Source organism: Oncorhynchus masou, chromosome 11 (genome assembly GCF_036934945.1).
Source record: "Oncorhynchus masou masou isolate Uvic2021 chromosome 11, UVic_Omas_1.1, whole genome shotgun sequence".
NCBI lineage: Eukaryota > Metazoa > Chordata > Actinopteri > Salmoniformes > Salmonidae > Oncorhynchus > Oncorhynchus masou.
Genome location: NC_088222.1, coordinates 34,987,097 through 35,008,892, shown reverse-complemented (window position 1 = coordinate 35,008,892; position 21,796 = coordinate 34,987,097). Strand labels below are relative to the sequence as shown.

Below are 21,796 nucleotides of genomic sequence, written 5' to 3'. Positions count from 1 at the left end.
AATTGGTAGTTCGTCTTGTCTCATCGCTGCAACTCCCGTACGGACTCCGGAGATGTGAAGGTCGAGAGCCTTGCGTCATCCGAAACACAACCCAACCAAGCTGCACTGCTTCTTGACACAATGCCCACTTAACCCGGATGCCAGCCGCACCGATGTGTCGGAGGAAACAACATGCACTTGGCTACTGTGCAATGCACCCGGCCCGCCACAGGTGCCGCTAGTGCGCCATGGGACATGCCAACTAAACCCTCCACTAACCCGGACGACGCAGGGCCAATTGTGCGCGGCCCCATGGGTCTCCTGGTTGCGGCCGGCTGCGACAGAGGCTGAACCCAGAATATCTAATGGCACAGCCTTAGACCACTGCGCCACTCGGGAGGCGGCTAAAATAATATTTGATTGTTTACTTTGTACTGACTAAGGGCTCAATTAAATCTGTATTTCTGAAGCGTTACAGATTGCTCGCTAGAAATGTAAACGGTAATTTCCGATTTAGCGGATATGCAGCATTTACCATCTCCATTAATGCGCGGCAGAGGTCTATATCGGTCCAGTGAAAATATTTGGTGCTGCAGCCCCCTCAGCACCGCTACTCCCCACGGCTATGGCTTAGAGACATGTAATCTTGTCAGTATGTCCATAACCTTTGATAGAGCCCTTGGTTGCCCTGACCCGAGTTACTGGGCGCGTTCGACATTGCAGCCAACTTTAGAGGTGAGTTGAGACTGACTGCAAATCACTGACTACAAATCATCTTGCATCCTAAATAACTAGTCAATATTATTGGTAGAACAGTCTGTCACAATTTACCCATCATACATCACAGTATTGATGCTCTCAAACAGCCATTGACTGCAGTGCATCTGAGAGCTTAGAAAACATGGTTGTGTTTGAGAACATCCAAACTTAGCTCACACTCACGGTGGTCTCCTTCACCTGTATAGATATGGATTCGCCCAACTATATGCCTCCAGTCCACTTATATGACAGTCCTAATGGGACAATAGTTAACACTAAGAACAGCCAACGGATGGTAGGAAGAGGATAGATTTATGCTTTTCTGTGTGTCCCTAAGACCTCTGCACTCTTCATTCTAAAGACAAATAGGATGTAAATAACTGAAAAACAAAGTTGGTTCATAACAAGCTTAAACAGGTTAATGTATTATTATATAATTAGTGTAAATGCTCAGGGCCAATTATTAGTAGGCTATAATAAAAAATAAAAAAGCATTTTATATTTTATTTAATTTGTTGATGGAAAGACTTTATGGATGAAAAACATGAAATGGTTTCACTACATAATGAAATATGGTAGTAAAATAGATACATCCTTTTAAAAACCAGAGTGGAAGAATGCAACTGCATCATCACTTTAGAAAAATAATTTATGGATCAAACCAATCTCACAACAATCAGTTGTGTTGCATATTTGTTATCTGGAAAACAAATCTTAAAAATCAGAGATATCAGACTTAATCTGAAAATAAGAAGCCCCCCAAATGAATAACTTTTAAATATCATCAACCTTTGTGTTTGTAATTGCTTCCCAACGAGGAGAGTACATTTAGTTCTTTTAACCACCTCGGTCTATCCGGACTGCCTCTCAGACACAGAATGGAATCCCTTTGCAACATGTTGGAACCTTTGCAACTCAAAGAGAGAAGTGTTTGAAAGACTGGGTATCTACCAAACACAAAACATAACACGTGTGATCCACATTTGTTCTAACTTTGAAGGGAGTGACATAATACATCTGATTAAAATACTACTATAATTTAAAATATCCCTCATCCCACCCCTATTTACCGATAGAAGGAACCTCCAGGTATTCCCTAACTAACCTGGTGCCAGATCTGTTTGTGTTGTCTTGCCGCCCTCTTTGGTCATTGTCGTGACATTGACAATAAAGGTAGGAGTTGGCAAAACAGCACAAACTGATTTGGGATCAGGCTATTCCCTGACAGCTCTGTCTAATAAAGACAGAGGCTGTCTGTTCTGTTCTTCTAGGCTGGCCGTCAAAACAAAACATGATTAAATCAGATCATGATAAGAAAAGATACATGTTTGAAAATAAAATCAACTAAAAACAGCAAAAGGGGCCATGCAGAGAGAGAACCAACTTCAGTCAGTCAGTTGTGTAGAAAAGTGATGGTGGGAGAGGGAGTTGCAGTAACGTGCCACGGTGCTGAATGCATCCCAATCACACATTTGATGTGACCTTACTGACGTTGGCAAGTAGTGGGCACAGCCCTTAATGAATGGAGGAACAGTATGGTCATCAGCTTCACAAGCCAATGAGGTGTGGAGTATTGCGGTCAATACAACTGTCATTCACACATCGCAAACAGTGTCCATAAGTCATAGGCTCTCCACTTTCCTTCATCATCTCTTTCGGTCAGTAGATCTGCAGGTAAGGTGTGGTGGCCCCGTCCCTCCACTTGTGGACCTTGTCTGTGATGGCCGTGCGACAGAGTGGACACGTCTTCTCCCGGTTAAACCACAGAGCAATGCACTCGTCACAGAAAATATGCTGTTATTGAGAGAGAGAAAATAAACAAGCATCCTCAATCAAACCATGCTACAATAAAGCACATACAGGCAGTACTGTATGTGTGTGTAGCCTCAGATACCAGGTTTCTAGTGCCTGGTAACTGGTTAAAGAGTAAAAAGGTACAAGTTCAAAAAAGTCTGCGATGTTTATTCTGCAGTAATGTGGTGGTGTATCTTACCTGACACAGGAGGGCTCGAGGGTTCCTGTATTCTGCCTGACAGATAGGACAGATGTCCCCAGCCTCACTGCACTGGCTCCTGGTGGCTGCTGCCCCCGTGTGCTGAGGAGGAACAACAACACATGTTACCATCCCACACAGTCAACAAACAACTCAGATCCAAACTACTTACAAGGGTCCATATTATACTGACATGATCTATACACGAACAAGCTTTTCAGCATGTTCAAGACAAGCAGTCACTTGTCAGGCAACCCACATACCACCACTAAGAACATTTTTGACACGTTGATCTATTTAATGTACTGTACCTCGCCACTGAGAAATAGCCTCACAGTTTTCTGGAAAGACCCCCACTGTCCATACAATCCTAAAAGCTGAATTGAAAAAGTAAGAGTTTAGTACTTTTAAACAAAAGGTGCAAATTTCCTCTACTAAATGAGCCATTTTGAAGCATCCATATTTGATCCATGATATGTGGTACAGTTGTAGGTCAGCCACCTTGAGTATGAAGTAGACCAGAGCCAGCAGGACTCCCAGGGTGAGGCCAGTGTTGCCATCCACCTCCTGGTAGGTGATCAGGTAGCGGAACCAGAGGGGGATGGGGGCCACAGACTGGTACACCTGGCCCACCTCTTCAATCAGCATGTACCACCGCCCCTAGGGACAGCGAGTCATGAGTGAATCAATGCTTTCCTGCTGTTGATCCCCTCCAAAATGGTGAAAGATCACACCAAAAATCAGGCTTTTTGTATTTGAACAATATGATTGGCTGTTCATTCAACCACGCTCCTCATGAGTCACAACTTCTCGAGCACTGGAGCAGTACATAAATTGGCGCGTTCACACAGCACACGCAAGCTGTCCAGAGCAAAAAGAAGCGCTCATCAATCCACTCACTGAGCTTATTCATTTAAGGGAAATTGATTCACAAAAGTTAAAATGTTCAATAGTGAACATACTAACAATAGGCTGGCTAGTGGCTACTGTTGATAGTCTGCAAAAGGAAAATGTAAAAAATAAAAATAAACACCTAGCATTCTTGATTTACATATACACTAGATGAGGCTCTGTTTTGATGCCACCTCACCTCCATCGTAGCACTCCCCCACCATTGTAAAAAATATTTTGGATGCTTAGCAGGGTATAGCAGGGTTTCGGTTATGAGAAATGTACAGGACCCATAGGCCTATGCATTGGGTGGGCAACATGATTAGGGCGTCCACCCACGGTGCTCAGAATGACAGAACCCACATTTACATTATGGTAATTAATCTTAACAGAACAAGCAAGTCCAGGATGCAATGACGTGTCTTTAACACGAAATTTGAAGAAGTTCGAATAACTGTCCACATTACTTTTTTTCAGCCAAATTTTGATATGTTGATAAACAATTGTGCACCGCCCTATGGGACTACCAATCACAGCCGGATGTGTTTCAGCCTGGATTTGAACCAGGGACAGCAGTGACAGCCCTTGCATAAGATGCAGTGCCTTAGACCACTGCGCCACTTAGGAGCCCAAACCATGATGGGTCAAATGTATTTACATCAACTGGTATTTCCGTCAATGAATAGGCTAAAAAAGCTTTATGGGATTAGGATTTTTTTTTCTTTTCTGCAATTGACTAGTGCCAATTATATTTTGACATGTATTTAGTTTTTAAACTGTCCAAAAGCTGGCTATTACAAGTTTACGGAAATCCTGAGCTATATACAGTCGTATGAAAAAGTGTGGGCACCCCTGACAATTTCCATTAATAAATAATTGGGTGTTTGGATCAGCAATTTCATTTTGATGTATCAAATAACTGATGGACACAGTAATATTTTCGTAGTGAAATTAGGTTTATTGAATTAACAGAAAATGTGCAAAACGCATCAAAACAAAATTAGACAGGTGCATAAATTTGGGCACCCCAAAAGAAAAATTACATCAATATTTAGTAGAGCCTCATTTTGCTAAAAAAAACAGCCTCTAGACGTTTCCCATAGCCTCTAATGAGTGTCTGGATTCTGGATGAGGGTATTTTGGACCATTCCTCCTTACAAAACTTCTCCAGTTCAGTTAGGTTTGATGGTTGCCGAGCATGGACAGCCCGCTTCAAATCATCCCACAGATTCTCAATGATATTCAGGTCTGGGGACTGGGATGGCCATTCCAGAACATTGTACTTGTTCCTCTGCATAAATGCCCGGGTAAATTTTGAGCAGTGTTTTGGGTCGTTGTCTTGTTGAAATATCCAGCCCCGGCGTAACTTCAACTTTGTGACTGATTCGTCAACATTATTCCCAAGAATCTGCTGATATTGAGTGGAATCCATGCGACCCTCAACTTTAACAAGATTCCCAGTGCCGGCACTGGCCACACAGCCCCACAGCATGATGGAATCCGCACCAAATTTTACTGTGGGTAGCAAGTGTTTTTCTTGGAACGCTGTGTTCTTTTGCCGCCATCCCTTGTTATGACCAGATAACTCAATCTTTGTTTCATCAGTCCACAGCACCTTATTCCAAAATGAAGCTGGCTTGTCCAAATGTGCGCTTGCATACCTCAAGCGACTCTGTTTGTGGCGTGTGCAGAAAAGGCTTCTTCCGCATCACTCTCCCATACAGCTTCTCCTTGTGTAAAGTGCACTGAATTGTTCAACGATGCACAGTGACACCATCTGCAGCAAGATGATGTTGTAGGTCTTTGTAGGTGGTCTGTGGGCTGTTTTTGACCGTTCTCACCATCCTTCGCCTTTGCCTCTCCGATATGTTACTTGGCCTGCCACTTCTGGCCTTAACAAGAACTGTGCCTGTGGTCTTCCATTTCCTCACTATGTTCCTCACAGTGGATACTGACAGCTTTTTGTAGCTTTCCTCTAAACCATAATGTTGAACAATCTTTGTTTTCAGGTAATTTGAGAGTTGTTTTGAGACCCCCATGTTGCCACTCTTCAGAGGAGAGTCAAAGAGAACAACTTGCAATTGGCCACCTTAAATACATTTTCTCATGATTGGATGCACTTGTCTATGAAGTTTAAGTCTTAATGAGCTCACCAAACCAATTGTGTGTTCCAATTAATCAGTGCTAAGTAGTTACAGGTATTCAAATCAACAGAATGACAAGGGTGCCCACATTTTTGCATAGCCTATTTTTCACATCTCATTTAATTTCATACAACTTAATATTGCTACACTAAAAACCTTTGTCTGGACAATACCCCAGTACTCAGCTTTTATTAGAAAATGAATGGCATGCCACTGTGATCATTTTCTGTGACGACAGAGTAAATTATTATGCAGCCTGTATTATGCAGACTGTAAATTCATGTATTATTTTCTACATTCATTTTTGCCACATTTGTTTTATTACAGATACCTTAATGCATACTTTTCTATGTGAGTATATTGAATAGTTTTCCTTAAAGCATATTTTTTTTGAGATGGCTAATGTTACTATCCCCACTACAACAACAACAAATACAAATAAGTAACTTTCTCCTTGAAATATTTAATTGAAATAATGTAGAATTTGTGAATGAAGAATTTGTCTTGTACACTGCTCAAAAAAATAAAGGGAACACTTAAACAACACAATGTAACTCAAAGTCAATCATACTTCTGTGAAATCAAACTGTCCACTTAGGAAGCAACACTGATTGACAATAAATTTCACATGCTGTTGTGCAAATGGAATAGACAACAGGTGGAAATTATAGGCAATTAGCAAGACACCCCCAGTAAAGGAGTGGTTCTGCAGGTGGTGACCACAGACCACTTCTCAGTTCCTATGCTTCCTGGCTGATGTTTTGGTCACTTTTCAATGCTGGCGGTGCTTTCACTCTAGTGGTAGCATGAGACGGAGTCTACAACCCACACAAGTAGCTCAGGTAGTGCAGCTCATCCAGGATGGAACATCAACGCGAGCTGTGGCAAGAAGGTTTGCTGTGTCTGTCAGCGTAGTGTCCAGAGCATGGAGGCGCTACCAGGAGACAGGCCAGTACATCATGAGACGTGGAGGAGGCCGTAAGAGGGCAACAACCCAGCAGCAGGACCGCTACCTCCGCCTTTGTGCAAGGAGGAGCAGGAGGAGCACTGCCAGAGCCCTGCAAAATGACCTCCAACACGCCACAAATGTGCATGTGTCTGCTCAAACGGTCAGAAACAGACTCCATGAGGGTGGTATGAGGGCCCGATGTCCACAGGTGGGGGTTGTGCTTACAGCCCAACACCGTTCAGGACGTTTGGCATTTGCCAGAGAACACCAAGATTGGCAAATTCGCCACTGGCGCCCTGTGCTCTTCACAGATGAAAGCAGGTTCACACTGAGTACATGTGACAGACGTGACAGAGTCTGGAGACGCCGTGGAGAACGTTCTGCTGCCTGCAACATCCTCCAGCATGACCGGTTTGGCGGTGGGTCAGTCATGGTGTGGGGTGGCGTTTCTTTGGGGGGCCGCACAGCCTTCCATGTGCCCGCCAGAGGTAGCCTGACTGCCATTAGGTACCGAGATGAGATCCTCAGACCCCTTGTGAGACCATATGCTGGTGCGGTTGGCCCTGGGTTCCTCCTAATGCAAGACAATGCTAGACCTCATGTGGCTGGAGTGTGTCATCAGTTCCTGCAAGAGGAAGGCATTGATGCTATGGACTGGCCCGCCCGTTGGCGGATGAACAGGTGAATCGCAAACTGAGTGGAAATCATCCTCAATTACATGGACACAATTCTGAATGTGGCAAATGTAACTTTCACAAACATCTTCCTGAAATTGAGAGCTGTAAAGGTTATCATAAAAGGAATTGACAAATGATGATATTGTAATGGGACCTTTGCATAAAACATTGTTAATTTTGAGTGCAGTTATAGATTTTCTTCTGTAGTTTCTCTTTTCAAGTGCAAAAAAGTAACTAGTGTTTTTTTCCCCCTCTTCAATCCATTTTGCTCTTGACCTTACAAAGGCGCCCTTTGCCAGATCCGTGTAAGTCTGTTCTAATTCTAGTTGTAAAGACCTGAACACAGACTCCTCTTCTTCAGATAGATTATCTTTCTTTAGAAAACTGTCAAGAACCTCCATCAGGAGCTAGCCAGCTAACTAGCAACTAGTCTTTGTTAGCCACGGCTACCGGTCTTCACCTTTAGCTCGGACACCAGCCAGCTTTAGCTCGGACAATACCTGCCAGTCTGCACACCGCGATATCAAGCCAGAGCATATCGGACTGCTTCTCTCTACCACATCACCAGATTCCTGCCGCTCTGGATCATTACACCGGATCATCGCAGCTAGCTAGCTACAATCAAGTGGCTACTGTTAGCTAACGCCTCTGGCCCAAAGCAAGCACCAGTTAGCCTTGAGCTAGCCTCGAACTAGGCCCATATACCAGCTAATTCTAGGGCTACAATACCTCTTTGCCAACTGGCCTGGACCCTTTATTGTCGACACGGAGCCCCGCCGATCCATCACGACTGGTCTGCCGACGTAATCACCCGATGTGGTCTCAACAGGTTTTTCCGTTGCGATGTCGCCGAAGACCCATTTGCTAGCCCCGGCCTGCTAGCTTTCTGAACGCCGTGTCTCCCGCTCATCTAGCGTAGTAGTGCCTACCGAATGTCTCCCTGACTCACCTATTGCTGCTCATTGGACCCTATGATCGCTCGGCTACACAGTTGATGCCCCCTGGACTGTTTCAATAACACGGTACCTCATTTTGTTTATCTGTCGGCTCCAGCCTCGAACTCAGGTCCTGTATGTATCTAACTTACCCGCTCTGCCCATTCATCGCCATTTACCCGTTGTTGTCTTAGCTCTCCCGATCAACACCTGTGATGTCTTTATGTCTCTCTCTAATGTCAATACGCCTTGTCTACTGCTGTCTCGGCTAGTTCTTATTGTTTTATTTCACTGTAGAGCCCTCAGTCACGCTCAACTTGCCTTAGATAGCTCTTTTGTCCCACCCCCCACACATGCGGAGACCTCACCTGGCTTAACTGGCGCCTCCAGAGACAAAACCTCTCATCGTCGCTCAACGCCTAGGTTTACTCCAATGTACTCACATTCTATCATACCCTTGTCTGTACATTATGCCCTGAATCTATTCTGCCACGCCCACAAATCTGCTCCGTTTATTCTCTGTTCCCAACGCACTACACTACCAGTTCTTATAGCCTTTAGCTGTAACCTTATCCTACTCCATTCCTCTGGTGATGTAGAGGTTAACCCAGGCCCTGTAGACCCCAGTACCACACCTATTCCCCAGGCACTATCATTTGTTGACTTCTGTATCCGTAAAAGCTTTGGTTTCATGCATGTTAACATCAGAAGCCTCCTCCCTAAGTTTGTTTTATTCACTGCTTTAGCACACTCCGCCAACCCTGATGTCCGAGCCGCGTCTGAATCCTGGCTTAGGAAGGCCAACAAAATTTCAAAAATGTCCATCCCCAACTACAACATTTTCCGGCAAGATAGAACTCCCAAAAAGGGCGGAGTTGCAATCTACTGCAGAGATACTATCCAGGTCTGTGCCCAAACAGTTTGAGTTTCTACTTTTAAAAATCCACCTTTCTAGAAACAAGTCTCTCACGGTTTCCGCTTGTTATAGACCCCCCTCAGCTCCCAGCTGTGCCCTGGACACCATATGTGAATTGATTGCCCCCCCATTTATCTTCAGAGTTCGTACTGTTAGGTGACCTAAACTGGGATATGCTTAACACCCCAGCTGTCCTACAATCTAAACTAGATGCCCTCAATCTTACACAAATAATCAAGGAACCTACCAGGTACCATCCTAAATCCGTAAACACGGGCACCCTCATAGATATTATCCTGACCAACCTGCCCTCTAAATACATCTCTGCTGTCTTCAACCAGGATCTCAGTGATCACTGCCTCATTGCCTGTGTCCGTAATCTGTCCGTTGTCAAACGACCACCCCTCATCACTGTCAAAAGCTCCCTAAAACACTTCAGCGAGCAGGCCTTTCTAATCGACCTGCCCCAGTTATCCTGGAAGGATATTGACCTCATCCCATCAGTAGAGGATGCCTGGTTGTTCTTTAAACGTGTTTTCCTCAACATCTGAAAAAAGCATGCCCCATTATTATTTAAAAAAAAATAAGAACAGATATAGCCCTTGGTTCTCTCCAGACTTGACTGCCCTTGACCAGCACAAAAACATCCTGTGGCGTACTGCATTAGCATCGAATAGCCCCCGCGATATGCAACTTTTCAGGGATGTCAGGAACCAATATACATAGCTGATGTTCTGAAAGAGCTGCAAAATCTGGACCCCTTACAAATCAGCTGGGCTATACAATTTGGACCCTCTCTAAAATTATCCGCCGCAATTGTTGCAACCCCTATTACTAGCCTGTTCAACCTCTCTTTCGTATCGTCTGAGATCCCTAAAGATTGGAAAGCTGCCGCAGTCATTCCCCTCTTCAAAAGGGAGAGACACTCTAGACCCAAACTGTTAGACCTATTTCTATCCTGCCTTGCCTTCCTAAAGTCTTCGAAAGCCAAGTTAACAAAACAGATCACTGACCATTTCGAATCCCAACGTACCTTCTCCGCTGTGCAATCTGGTTTCCGAGCTGGTCATGGGTGCACCTCAGCCACGCTCAAAGTCCTAAACGATATCATAACCGCCATCGATAAGAGACAATACTGTGCAGCCATCTTCATCGACCTGGCCAAGGATTTTGACTCTGTCAATCACCGCATTCTTATCGGCAGACTCGGTTTCACAGATAGAGTTCCGTGTTATTTAAAAAAATAAAAAAATAAAAAATTCACTTCACCAATTTGGACTATTTTGTGTATGTCCATTACATGAAATCCAAATAAAAAATCTATTTAAATTACAGGTTGTAATGCAACAAAATAGGAAAAACACCAAGGGGGATGAATACTTTTGCAAGGCACTGTAGATGGGTTGGGTGACAACGTCAAGAAAATGATGTGCGCACTTCCATTGGGCATAAATCAGCCTGTTGTGATTCTGTATGGCCAGATTGCTAGCAAGAATGACACTGCCACATGGGGAATCATACCCAGCTAGGGCAGTGGATCTGGGCCGATTCCGTCTGAGAGTCAGGGCACTCGGCTGAGAGTCAGACTTGGCCGACGTCATGTGGGCCGAGTCTAGGCCGCCTTAGGCAGTATTACTTATGGCTAGGATGCAGGGATTGAGCTCAGGATGATTCCGGTGAGAGTAATCTGGCCCAAATGTATTACTTGGGGCTCGGGCCGATTGGGGCTACTCTCTGGCAGATAATTATATAAAGGAGCCCGTGTAATCAACATTTAATGATTTATTTTTCCATAGTTTTTCATTGTTTCTGTGATCAAAAATTACAATTTAAATTGAAATTAAATAGTAATTTAGTATTTAGTATTTTAGGCAACTGATAAGCATTAAAAACTTTGAGGATGGAGCCTCCCGAGTGACGCAGCAGTCTAAGACACTGCATTGCAGTGCAAACTGCTTCAGATGTTGGTTCAACACACGTGTCGGCCGTGACTGGGAGACCCATGAGGCGATGCTCAATTGGCCCAGCATCGTCCAAGTTAGTGGAGGGTTTGGCCAGCTGGGATGTCCTTGACCCATCGCGCTGTATTTATTAAAATTTGCATAAAGCCAATTCTGGGGGGGATCGGCTAAATTCCGGTAGACGGAAACGACCCAATGTACTTGGGCCAATGCTGGGCAGTCATTCATTTTGATTCCGGACAGAGTCCGACACCGGGCCGATTCAATCAGATCTGGCCCCCCGGAAGAGGGCCGCTTCTGGGCCGATTCCTCATTGCTAGCTGGGTAAGTGGCTTATTTCAGCATGATTTCCTGTCAATGCAAATATGTCTAAAAATGTTGCTAACTAGCTAACCAACAACTGTAATGATGTATTTGAAACAACAAGTGGTCATTGTGCAAATGTATTTGTTTTCAATAAACATTGGCGATGAAATATAGCTAACATGTCAACGATCTAAACTGTTTTGCCACATGGTTGCACACATTTCAATTTTGTTGCCAAAGCGAGAGAACACAGGTATTGTGGTTAGTGAAGGGTAAGACAGTGGAATATTAATCATGTTTAAGATTGAGTGAACTGCTAATATCATTAAGGAACAGAAATTATCAGGTAAACATTATTTGCCTGTTGTTCATATTGTGTGTCCGCGTACAGTATATTGCTTCTGTGTGTGTGTTCAGAATACTCCATATTGCTACGGCACTGATACTATGCCATCTCTGTAATAACAGGACATGTCAAAGCAGGAAAGCAGTACTTTAGACAGCAAGGAAGAGAGGGGAGTAGACAGGACAGAGCAAGAACATAGAGAGACGGGAGGCCCACACAAGACAAACAAGGCACATTCCTCTCAAGTCAGAGGAAGTAGTCCTTGCTCAACATTACCTCTCAAAAGAAGAAAGATGCCACTTCTGACATGTCCTGTGTATATAAATTGTTAGACCTTGATATGTTCCCATCACTGAAGGCAATCATACAGGCCGCGCTAACAATCCCAGTTAACAGCTATGAGAGATCTTTCAGTGCATTAAGACGTCTACATACCTGGTTTAGGAGGCCAGTGACCCAAAATAGAATGCATCATGACAATTGACAAAGATATACGGTGAGGCAAAAAAGTATTTAGTCAGCCACCAATTGTGCAAGTTCTCCCACTTAAAAAGATGAGAGAGGCCTGTAATTTTCATCATAGGTACACTTCGAAAAATAAAAAAATCACATTGTAGGATTTTTAATGAATTTATTTGCAAATTATGGTGGAAAATAAGTATTTGGTCAATAACAAAAGTTTATCTCAATGACAGAGGTCAAACGTTTTCGGTAAGTCTTCACAAGGTTTTCACACACTGTTGCTGGTATTTTGGCCCATTCCTCCATGCAGATCTCCTCTAGAGCAGTGATGTTTTGGGGCTGTTGCTGGGCAACACAGACTTTCAACTCCCTCCAAAGATTTTCTATGGGGTTGAGATCTGGAGACTGGCGAGGCCACTCCAGGACCTTGAAATGCTTCTTACGAAGCCACTCCTTCGATGCCCGGGCGGTGTGTTTGGGATTATTGTCATGCTGAAAGACCCAGCCACGTTTCATCTTCAATGCCCTTGCTGATGGAAGGAGGTTTTCACTCAAAATCTCGCGATACATGGCCCCATTCATTCTTTCCTTTACTGTGGATGACGGATCACCACCTCAAGCTGAACCTCGGCAAGACGGAGCTGCTCTTCCTCCCGGGGAAGGACTGCCCTTTCCATGATCTCGCCATCACGGTTGACAACTCCATTGTGTCCTCCTCCCAGAGCGCTAAGAACCTTGGCGTGATCCTGGACAACACCCTGTCGTTCTCAACCAACATCATGGCGGTGGCCCGTTCCTGTAGGTTCATGCTCTACAACATCCGCAGAGTACGACCCTGCCTCACACAGGAAGCGGCGCAGGTCCTAATCCAGGCACTTGTCATCTCCCGTCTGGATTACTGCAACTCGCTGTTGGCTGGGCTCCCTGCCTGTGCCATTAAACCCCTACAACTCATCCAGAACGCCGCAGCCCGTCTGGTGTTCAACCTTCCCAAGTTCTCTCACGTCACCCCGCTCCTCCGCTCTCTCCACTGGCTTCCAGTTGAAGCTCGCATCCGCTACAAGACCATGGTGCTTGCCTACGGAGCTGTGAGGGGAACGGCACCGCAGTACCTCCAGGCTCTGATCAGGCCCTACACCCAAACAAGGACACTGCGTTCATCCACCTCTGGCCTGCTCGCCTCCCTACCATTGAGGAAGTACAGTTCCCGCTCAGCCCAGTCAAAACTGTTCGCTGCTCTGGCCCCCCAATGGTGGAACAAACTCCCTCACGACGCCAGGACAGCGGAGTCAATCACCACCTTCCGGAGACACCTGAAACCCCACCTCTTCAAGGAATACCTAGGATAGGATAAGTAATCCTTCTCACCCCCCCCTTAATGATTTAGATGCACTATTGTAAAGTGGCTGTTCCACTGGATGTCAGAAGGTGAATTCACCAATTTGTAAGTCGCTCTGGATAAGAGCGTCTGCTAAATGACTTAAATGTAAATGTAATGTCCTGGTCCCTTTGCAGAAAAACAGCCCCAAAGCATGATGTTTACACCACAATGCTTCACAGTAGGTATGGTGTTCTTTGGATGCAACTCAGCATTTTGTCCTCCAAACACGACGAGTTGAGTTTTTGCCAAAAAGTTATATTTTGGTTTCATCTGACCATATGACATTCTCCCAATCTTCTTCTGCATCATCCAAATCCTCTCTAGCAAACTTCAGATGGGCCTGGACATGTACTGGCTTAAGCAGGGGGACACGTCTGGCACATCAGGATTTGAGTCCCTGGCGGCGTAGTGTGTTATTGATGGTAGGCTTTGTTACTTTGGTCCCAGCTCTCTGCAGGTCATTCACTAGGTCCCCCCGTGTGGTTCTGGGATTTTTGCTCACCGTTCTTGTGATCATTTTGACCCCACGGGGTGAGATCTTGCGTGGAGCCCCAGATCGAGGGAGATGATCAGTGGTCTTGTATGTCTTCCATTTCCTAATAATTGCTCCCGCAGTTGATTTCTTCAAACCAAGCTGCTTACCTATTGCAGATTCAGTCTTCCCAGCCTGGTGCAGGTCTACAATTTTGTTTCTGGTGTCGTTTGACAGCTCTTTGGTCTTGGCCATAGTGGAGTTTGGAGTGTGACTGTTTGAGGTTGTGGACAGGTGTCTTTTATACTGATAACAAGTTCAAACAGGTGCCATTAATACAGGTAATGAGTGGAGGACAGAGGAGCCTCTTAAAGAAGAAGTTATAGGTCTGTGAGAGCCAGAAATCTTGCTTGTTTGTAGGTGACCAAATACTTATTTTCCACCATAATTTGCAAATAAATTCATTAAAAATCCTACAATGTGATTTTCTGGATTTCTTTTTCTCATTTTGTCTGTCATAGTTGAAGTGTACCTATGATGAAAATTACAGGCCTCTCTCATCTTTTTAAGTGGGAGAACTTGCACAATTGGTGGCTGACTAAATACTTTTTTGCCCCACTGTACATACTAACACGCTTGGGAAATGTCTAATCTTTATGGATGGACTAACATCCTAGTACAGTGTAATATGACTTCAAACATTGTCAATATTTTAGTTGGAGAAAGGATTGCATGCTGGTATGTAAATGCGTGTAAAATTGTTAAGTGTTATTACTACAGGGGTGTTGCAGGGGGTTTATTTGTTTTTTTAGGTATAAATATTGTCCTGTAGCTAATTGACCTTGAATCTGTGAATTATTACCACAAATATGATAAAATCATGATTTTCAAGTGTATTTGGTGCCTGCGTTATTATTTTGGAACTGCACAGTGCGCACAGGATGACTAGCTCACATTAGTTTGCAGTAATGTGACCAACATCAACATGAGGCTTTTTGTTATTGCCAATCAAATATTGGACATGGTTTATGAAAACATTGCAACAAAATTATATACTTTTTTCAACTATTTTTCTTCATGGAAAATTACGATAGTCATGCACTTGTATTTTGTACTTGCTAATAGATTTTAAAAATATATTATTGACACCATATTCCATTGAATTAATATTAAGAAGTGTTAATTATTTGGAATCAGGAGAGCAAAGAGCATGGAAGAAAGCAGCGAGATATGCAACATAGCGTTATGTTTCTGCAAAATGTTCACTGCTAGCGTGCGGGGCACTTCATTTCGGTCACACAGGATTCAGCCCCAGGTCTTCAGGGCTGAGCCCCGGATGTTCTGAATGTCTAGTGACGTCCCTGATATGGTCTAATTTCCTTGAAAGTCTACTAAAGTGAGACTTTGTCCTTGTGTGTTTCTTGGCCATTTACACTAACTAGGTTGTTTTTCAATGTTTGAGTTTGCCTCAACTGCTAGCGAAGACACATCTATCTGCACACTGTCACTGATGGTTTGCTTGAATTCCCTCATAGCCACAGTAACCTCCTGCCCTTAAAGGGAAAGCAGGACATTTTTTCTGTGATATTTTGGTCAAAAAAAAAAAAATGCAATTTACTACATCACCACAAAGCATGTCCATCTGTTTTTTTTCTTGTTTTTTTTGTAATTATTGCAGAAAAATATTTTGGCAAGTAAAAAAAAAAAATACTGTATGAGTGGCTAAATTGGCCAAACCCTCCACTAACTCGGACGACGCTAGATTTTAAAAAATCTACCTGCCACAGTGGCTGGTGGACTAAACGTTTGTTTTAGGCCCTGATTTTAACTGCACCATGTCCAGGACACTAGAAATTCTGTTCAGGCCAGTAAATTTTTAGACAACGAGCCCGACTGGGCCTTATCAAACACCTGGAGAGGGAGAGAGAGCATCCTTCCTTGCTTACCTGGGCTCTGAATGTCACCAGGTTAGATGGTAGCAGTAGGATAAGGCACTTGAACCCCATGAAGAAGAACTTGAGCATAAAGTTGGTGACACCCACCGCCCATAGGACCTCCCAGAAACCCAGGGGTTCAACAGCTGGGCTCAGGAAAATTAGGCTGAGAAAGAGAGAGGGAAAGATGGATGAGAGGATGTGGATGACGTATTATGCTCCCAGTCCTGATGTTTTTAATGTTTGTCAGTTTTGTGTATTAATCATACCACGCTGTGAAGCCAAAGGCAAATTTCTACATATTGCGTAAATTATTTTGATTCTATTCTGGTCTGCTGTGAGCATGTGAAGTAAGGGGAAACGTACCAATAGTAAAGTGACTCAGCGAGAAATGTGTAGTAAAGCAGAAGTGTGGAGGACGCCAGGAAGAGGAGCAGCCATACGCACTCTATTTTGGACCGACGATCCTGAGGAGAAATACACTGAAGACGATCAGATTCAGACTGAGGATTGAGTATAAATTAAAGCAATGGATGTATAAATTGAGAATATACAGAACCAGTCAAAAGTTTGGACACACCTACTCATTCAAGGGTTTTTCTTTATTTGTACTATTTTCTACATTGTAGAATAATAGTGAAGACATCAAAACAATTAAATAACATATATGGAATCACATAGTAACCAAAGCAAGTGTTAAACAAAATTATATTTGAGATTCTTCAAAGTAGCCACCCTTTACCTTGATGACAGCTTTGCACACTCTTGGCATTCGCTCAACCAGCTTCATGAGGTAACCTGGAATGAATTTCAATTAACAGGCGTGCCTTGTTAAAAGTTAATTTGTGGAATTTCTTTCCTTCTGAATGTGTTGATGCCAAACAGTTGTGTTGTGCCAAGGTAGGGTTGGTATACAGAAGATAGCCCTATTTGGTAAAAGACCAAGTCCATATTATGGCAAGAAAAGTTCAAATAAGCAAAGAGAAACAACAGTCCATCATTTCTTTAAGACATGAAGGTCAGTCAATCAGAAACATTTCAAGAACTTTAAAAGTTTCTTCAAGTGCAGTCGCAAAAACCATCAAGCGCTATGATGAAACTGGCTCTCATGAGGACCGCCACAGGAAAGGAAGACCCAGAGTTACCTCTACTGCAGAGGATAAGTTCACTTAACAGCCTCAGAAATTGCAGCCCAAATAAATGCTTCACAGAGTTCAAGTAACAGACACATCTCAACATCAACTGTTAAAGAGGAGACTGTATGAATCAGACCTTCATGGTCGTATTGCTGGAAAGAAACCACTACTAAAGCACACAAATAAGAAGAAGAGACTTGTTTGGGCCAAGAAACACAAGCAATGGACATTAGACCAGTGGAAATCTGTCCTTTGGTCTGATGAATCAAAATGTTTGATTTTTGGTTCCAACCGCCGTGTCTTTGTGAGGCGCAGAGTAGGTGAACGGATGATCTCCGCATGTGTGGTTCCCACCGTGAAGCATGGAGGAGGTGGTGTGATGGTGCTTTGCTGGTGACACTGTCGTGATTTATTTAGAATTCAAGAAACACTTAACCAGCATGGCTACCACAGCATTATGCAGTGATACGTCATCCCATCTGGTTTGAGCTTAGTGGGACTATTATTTGTTTTTCAACAAACACCTCCAGGTTGTCTAAGGGCTATTTGACCAAGAAGGAAAGTGATGGAGTGCTGCATCAGATGACCTGTCCTCCACAATCACCCGACTTCAACTCAATTGAAATAGTTCAGGATGAGTTGGACCGCAGAGTGAAGGAAAAGCAGCAAACAAGCACTCAGCATATGTGGGAACTTCCTTATTTTTAACCTTTATTTATCAATCTTCTTCTTTTCAATGGTGGCCTAGGAACAGGGAAAGAACGACTGATTTGTACCTTGTCAGCTCGGGGATTTGATCTTGCAACCTTCCGGCCGTCCTTCAAGACTGTTGGAAAAGCATTCCTCATGAAGCTGGTTGAGAGAATGCCAAGACTAGGCAAAGGGTGGCTACTTTGAAGAACCTCAAATATAAAATATATTTTGATTTGTTCAACACTTTTTGGGTTACTATATTATTCCAAATGTGTTATTTCATAGTTTTGATGTCAACTATTATTCTACAATGTAGAAAATAGTAAAAACAAAGAAAAACCCTTGAATGTGTAGGTGTGTCCAAACCTTTGACTGGTACTATATATTTTCTTCCATTAGTGACTTACCTGAAGAAAGACTTGGGTTTGAATGTTCTTATTCGCATAAAGAAAAGTTGTAAACAAGCCAACTCCAACAGCTAGACCTGCAACAAAGTCATGGAAGAGATGTCAGATAACCTTACTAGATAAATAGAAAATTGTTCCTGACTGTATATGTTCTAATTACCTGAAACTTACCTAGGGCATGCTGGATGACTAGTTTAGCACCGAGGATGATTATGAAAGGAAGACTCTTCTGAACCCAGCGGAAGAGATAGCGCAGTTCTGAGAACGAGGTGCTGGGCTCCCCTGACTCCAGATCAGCATCAGCTGGGTCTGTCTCACTGGGCTCACTGTGAGAGTGCTGGTGTCCCCCATGTGAATGGGAGTGGGAACTGGTTCTGGAACTGGCTCTGGACCTACGGGATGATGCCCCTCCTCCTCCTCCACTGGGCTCCCCGGGCCCACTGGAGAGAATAGGTACCCGGACTTCATCACTGGCCTCTGGGATGACAGAGCCCCCGGTAGCCCCTGCTGGTGTCCTGGTCAGTAGCTCTGGCTGTATAGTCAGGGACAAGCCATTTCCTGCCTGATGGGCACCTACCTCGCTGGAGTTAGGTTGCATCACAGTTGGTGATTCCCTCGATTTCAACGTTCTTCTGGAATCACTCCTTCAACAAATAAATTGTTTGAGGTAAAGAGGAGAGACAGAGAATATAGCCTAGTTATAACGTGCAGGTGCTAGCTAATAATCTTGCTAAGTTAGCTTGGCCTAGGAGAGAGTGGGGTAAGTTGAGACAACGTTGTTTTTTGGAAACAATAGACTAAATTAATAATTTAACCAAATATTTAGGAATATGTCATCATTTCATGGAGTCTGAAGGAAGTAACCACATGGAAAAAGTGGTAAGCAAGTGAGGTCCAAAAAACTGATTTTCACCAAGTCAAATTAACATATTGTGTTAGTAGTTTCATGATGCTTGTATCTAAACCAAAGTACAGAATTGTAAGATTGTTCTATAAACCTTTTTGAGTCTCTATAAGCTTCCATATGAGGTCATAAACCTAGCACGAAAGTGCATCATTGTAGCTGTGTGGGCTAAGATAGTCAAATGTTTGCCTTGGGGTATGTTGAGCCAATGCCCATTGGGCAAGTTCAACAATTGAAGTGTTTTCTTCCCGGGTGTAATGCAAGACATTATTGCTGGGATATCATGTAACAACAGGGCCTGACCTATGTTAAAAGTGTTTAAAAAAGTACAAAGTGTTTGTTAGGTGTTAAGCCTGTGTTAAAAGGTGCTTAAAATTATTAAAAGACAAAAAAGTGATTGTGATGAATTGTGTTTGGGGTAAGTTTTTTGGACGAGATATGTTCTCAAACTGTAATGTTTACATTAATTCTGATTATTTCCAGGGATACACAACATCCTGAAATATATTTAGATATCGTTGTTATAAATAATATAACAGTATATTCCCTCTGATGGAGTGATGCTGAATGTAAAAACAAAAATCGCTAAACATAACCCACTCTCCCCTACTAGCTAGACAGCTGCTTGTGGCAGATAGATCTGCACTATCATCTCGAATTTATGTGCTTTCCCGTTAATACACTGGCATCCCCAGTGCACCAGCTCGTACATAAAGCATCCTCCATTCAGGCTACAAAGCATACTTAATTAACTAGATTTAACTAGATTTTAATTAACTAGATTTAATGGCAAGCCGATCTCCAAAAAATGCAAAAATATCTGTCTAAAAACATAATTTTCCACCATCACTTTCGGATGTTCGGACAATGTAGGTCGCACACCGCGTTCAACCGACTTTTGCGCAGATCTACCGGCCACATACTACTAGGTTACTCCCCTACTAGCTAGCTACAGGTTGTTATTGACAGCTTAATAACGTTAAACCATTGTAACGCAGTCTAGCTAATGTTACTTGGGCTGGCTGAATTACAGTCAAAGATTCAGGGCTGTGTTATCACCAGTAACGTTATATCAATACCCACTTTTGTACCAGTCTAACAACTGTTTTCTCTTTTGTTTACATAAGTAGTGACAATTAGCTAACGTTTGGTAGCATTTAGCTAGCGAAACATAACATTGTGACAAGCTGTCTGATCAACATTTACAATCGACACTGACAGCTCTTTGGCAAATAGAGGCTGTTGACACTGATGAGAATAATGGCAGTTACTATAGCTAACTGTATATTGTTCGTTAGACTTCTAGTGACAAATATTCTCTATCAGCTAGCTAGGCTAACTGTATGTAATTTCATTAGCAATGCAAGCAAAAAGGCTTTAAGTACCTGTCATACTGAGTCCGGAGTTTCATGATAAGCCACCGTTCTCCATCTAATACGCAAAATTAACCAAAAAATGTAAATAAAATAAACGATCTAAAAACAAGCTAAGCCATAAGCCTATCGTTTGGAAGACATCTTGAATACGACAGGCGGCAGCATCAGCGTCGCGAACTGACGTAAAATTGGTCAAAGACGAAAGAGAACACCAGAGAACCAACTTAGCGAAGCAGTCAGTGAATGGGAAATAGACAAATATATCGTTTTTATAATTACTTATAATGTGATGAAGGCTAAGCAACAAACATTTATCCCATAAATCAATCCCCTTCAATTAATTTTTGTTTCGTGATGCTCTACGCCAGAAGAACAGGTAAGCTATAGTCACAGGCTCAGTGGCAGATATGTTTTCTTCCCCTTTGGTTAACTTTAGGGCTGAGGTGAAGTAATCTGATCCTAGATAAGCAACCACCTTGAGCGTCCCCAGCTGCAGTAGGCTTGTCGACAACAGACATCACATTAGCTTAGTGTATTTCTGAGTGACATGCTGTATTGCGGGCATATTTCCCCCGTGGCAATGTCTGTCAACTGGTGATGTTACAATGAATATGAGAAGTGCTTAGTTGAGTCATATTCAGAGCCCCCATGTAGTTATTGTTCTGTTGATGCTTGTTTAATTGGTTGGTGGTTGGCTTTCTAATGGAACTTTTACAGTATTATAATCTGTCCTATGATCTTGACTAAAGCTCTCAAATGTACAGGAAGGAAAGAATTTAAAAAAATACATTGAGGTGCTGTGTGACTTTAATTATACATATTTAGCGGCGTTTTGAAGTGATAGCATGTTAGGATTTGCAATAGCTGTGCAGGGTTCAACATTTCACCCTGGGCTGGGATGCTATGAACATTGATGTCCTTCCATGTTAAGTTAACATGCAAGAAACAAAGAGCATTGATGTCTCTGTGTGGACTGTATTGTTATTTCCTGATCACGCATGTATGTTTGCTCTATGCTTCTGCAGTGGGCATTGGATCAAACCCCTTCAACAGTGTTCATTTAAAAGAGGAAACAAGCCCATCTCATCTGAACCTGAACAGGCTGTTAATATTCCTCTATTACCTGGGTCTATAGCCTCGCTCCCCAGGTGCTGCTGGGCCCCATGCCAGCCATC

The 21,796-nt window shown here is 43.2% G+C and overlaps 1 protein-coding gene across 1 annotated transcript; it reads right to left on the bottom strand.

The window, feature by feature from the left end:
* Nucleotides 1-1,215: 1,215 nt before the first annotated feature.
* LOC135548586 (E3 ubiquitin-protein ligase RNFT1-like) lies at nucleotides 1,216-20,804 on the bottom strand. Its single transcript, XM_064978338.1, has 9 exons — nucleotides 20,631-20,804; nucleotides 18,513-18,985; nucleotides 18,342-18,418; nucleotides 16,472-16,572; nucleotides 16,118-16,271; nucleotides 3,233-3,391; nucleotides 3,043-3,108; nucleotides 2,732-2,833; nucleotides 1,216-2,532 (listed from the first exon to the last, which is right to left on the bottom strand). Exons 1-9 carry the CDS (start codon nucleotides 20,654-20,656, stop codon nucleotides 2,398-2,400), a joined length of 1,293 nt encoding a protein of 430 aa, XP_064834410.1. The 5' UTR covers nucleotides 20,657-20,804; the 3' UTR covers nucleotides 1,216-2,397.
* Nucleotides 20,805-21,796: the final 992 nt, after the last annotated feature.

Excerpts from the sequence above, each read along its gene's own strand:
- LOC135548586 (XM_064978338.1), bottom strand. The coding sequence starts at position 20,656 with ATGAAACTCCGGACTCAGTATGACAG. Across the intron at positions 16,573-18,341 it reads AAACCCAAGTCTTTCTTCAG|GATCGTCGGTCCAAAATAGA; the intron begins GTAAGTCACTAA and ends ATTTCTCCTCAG. Across the intron at positions 3,109-3,232 it reads TGGTCTACTTCATACTCAAG|CTTTTAGGATTGTATGGACA; the intron begins GTGGCTGACCTA and ends TTTTCAATTCAG.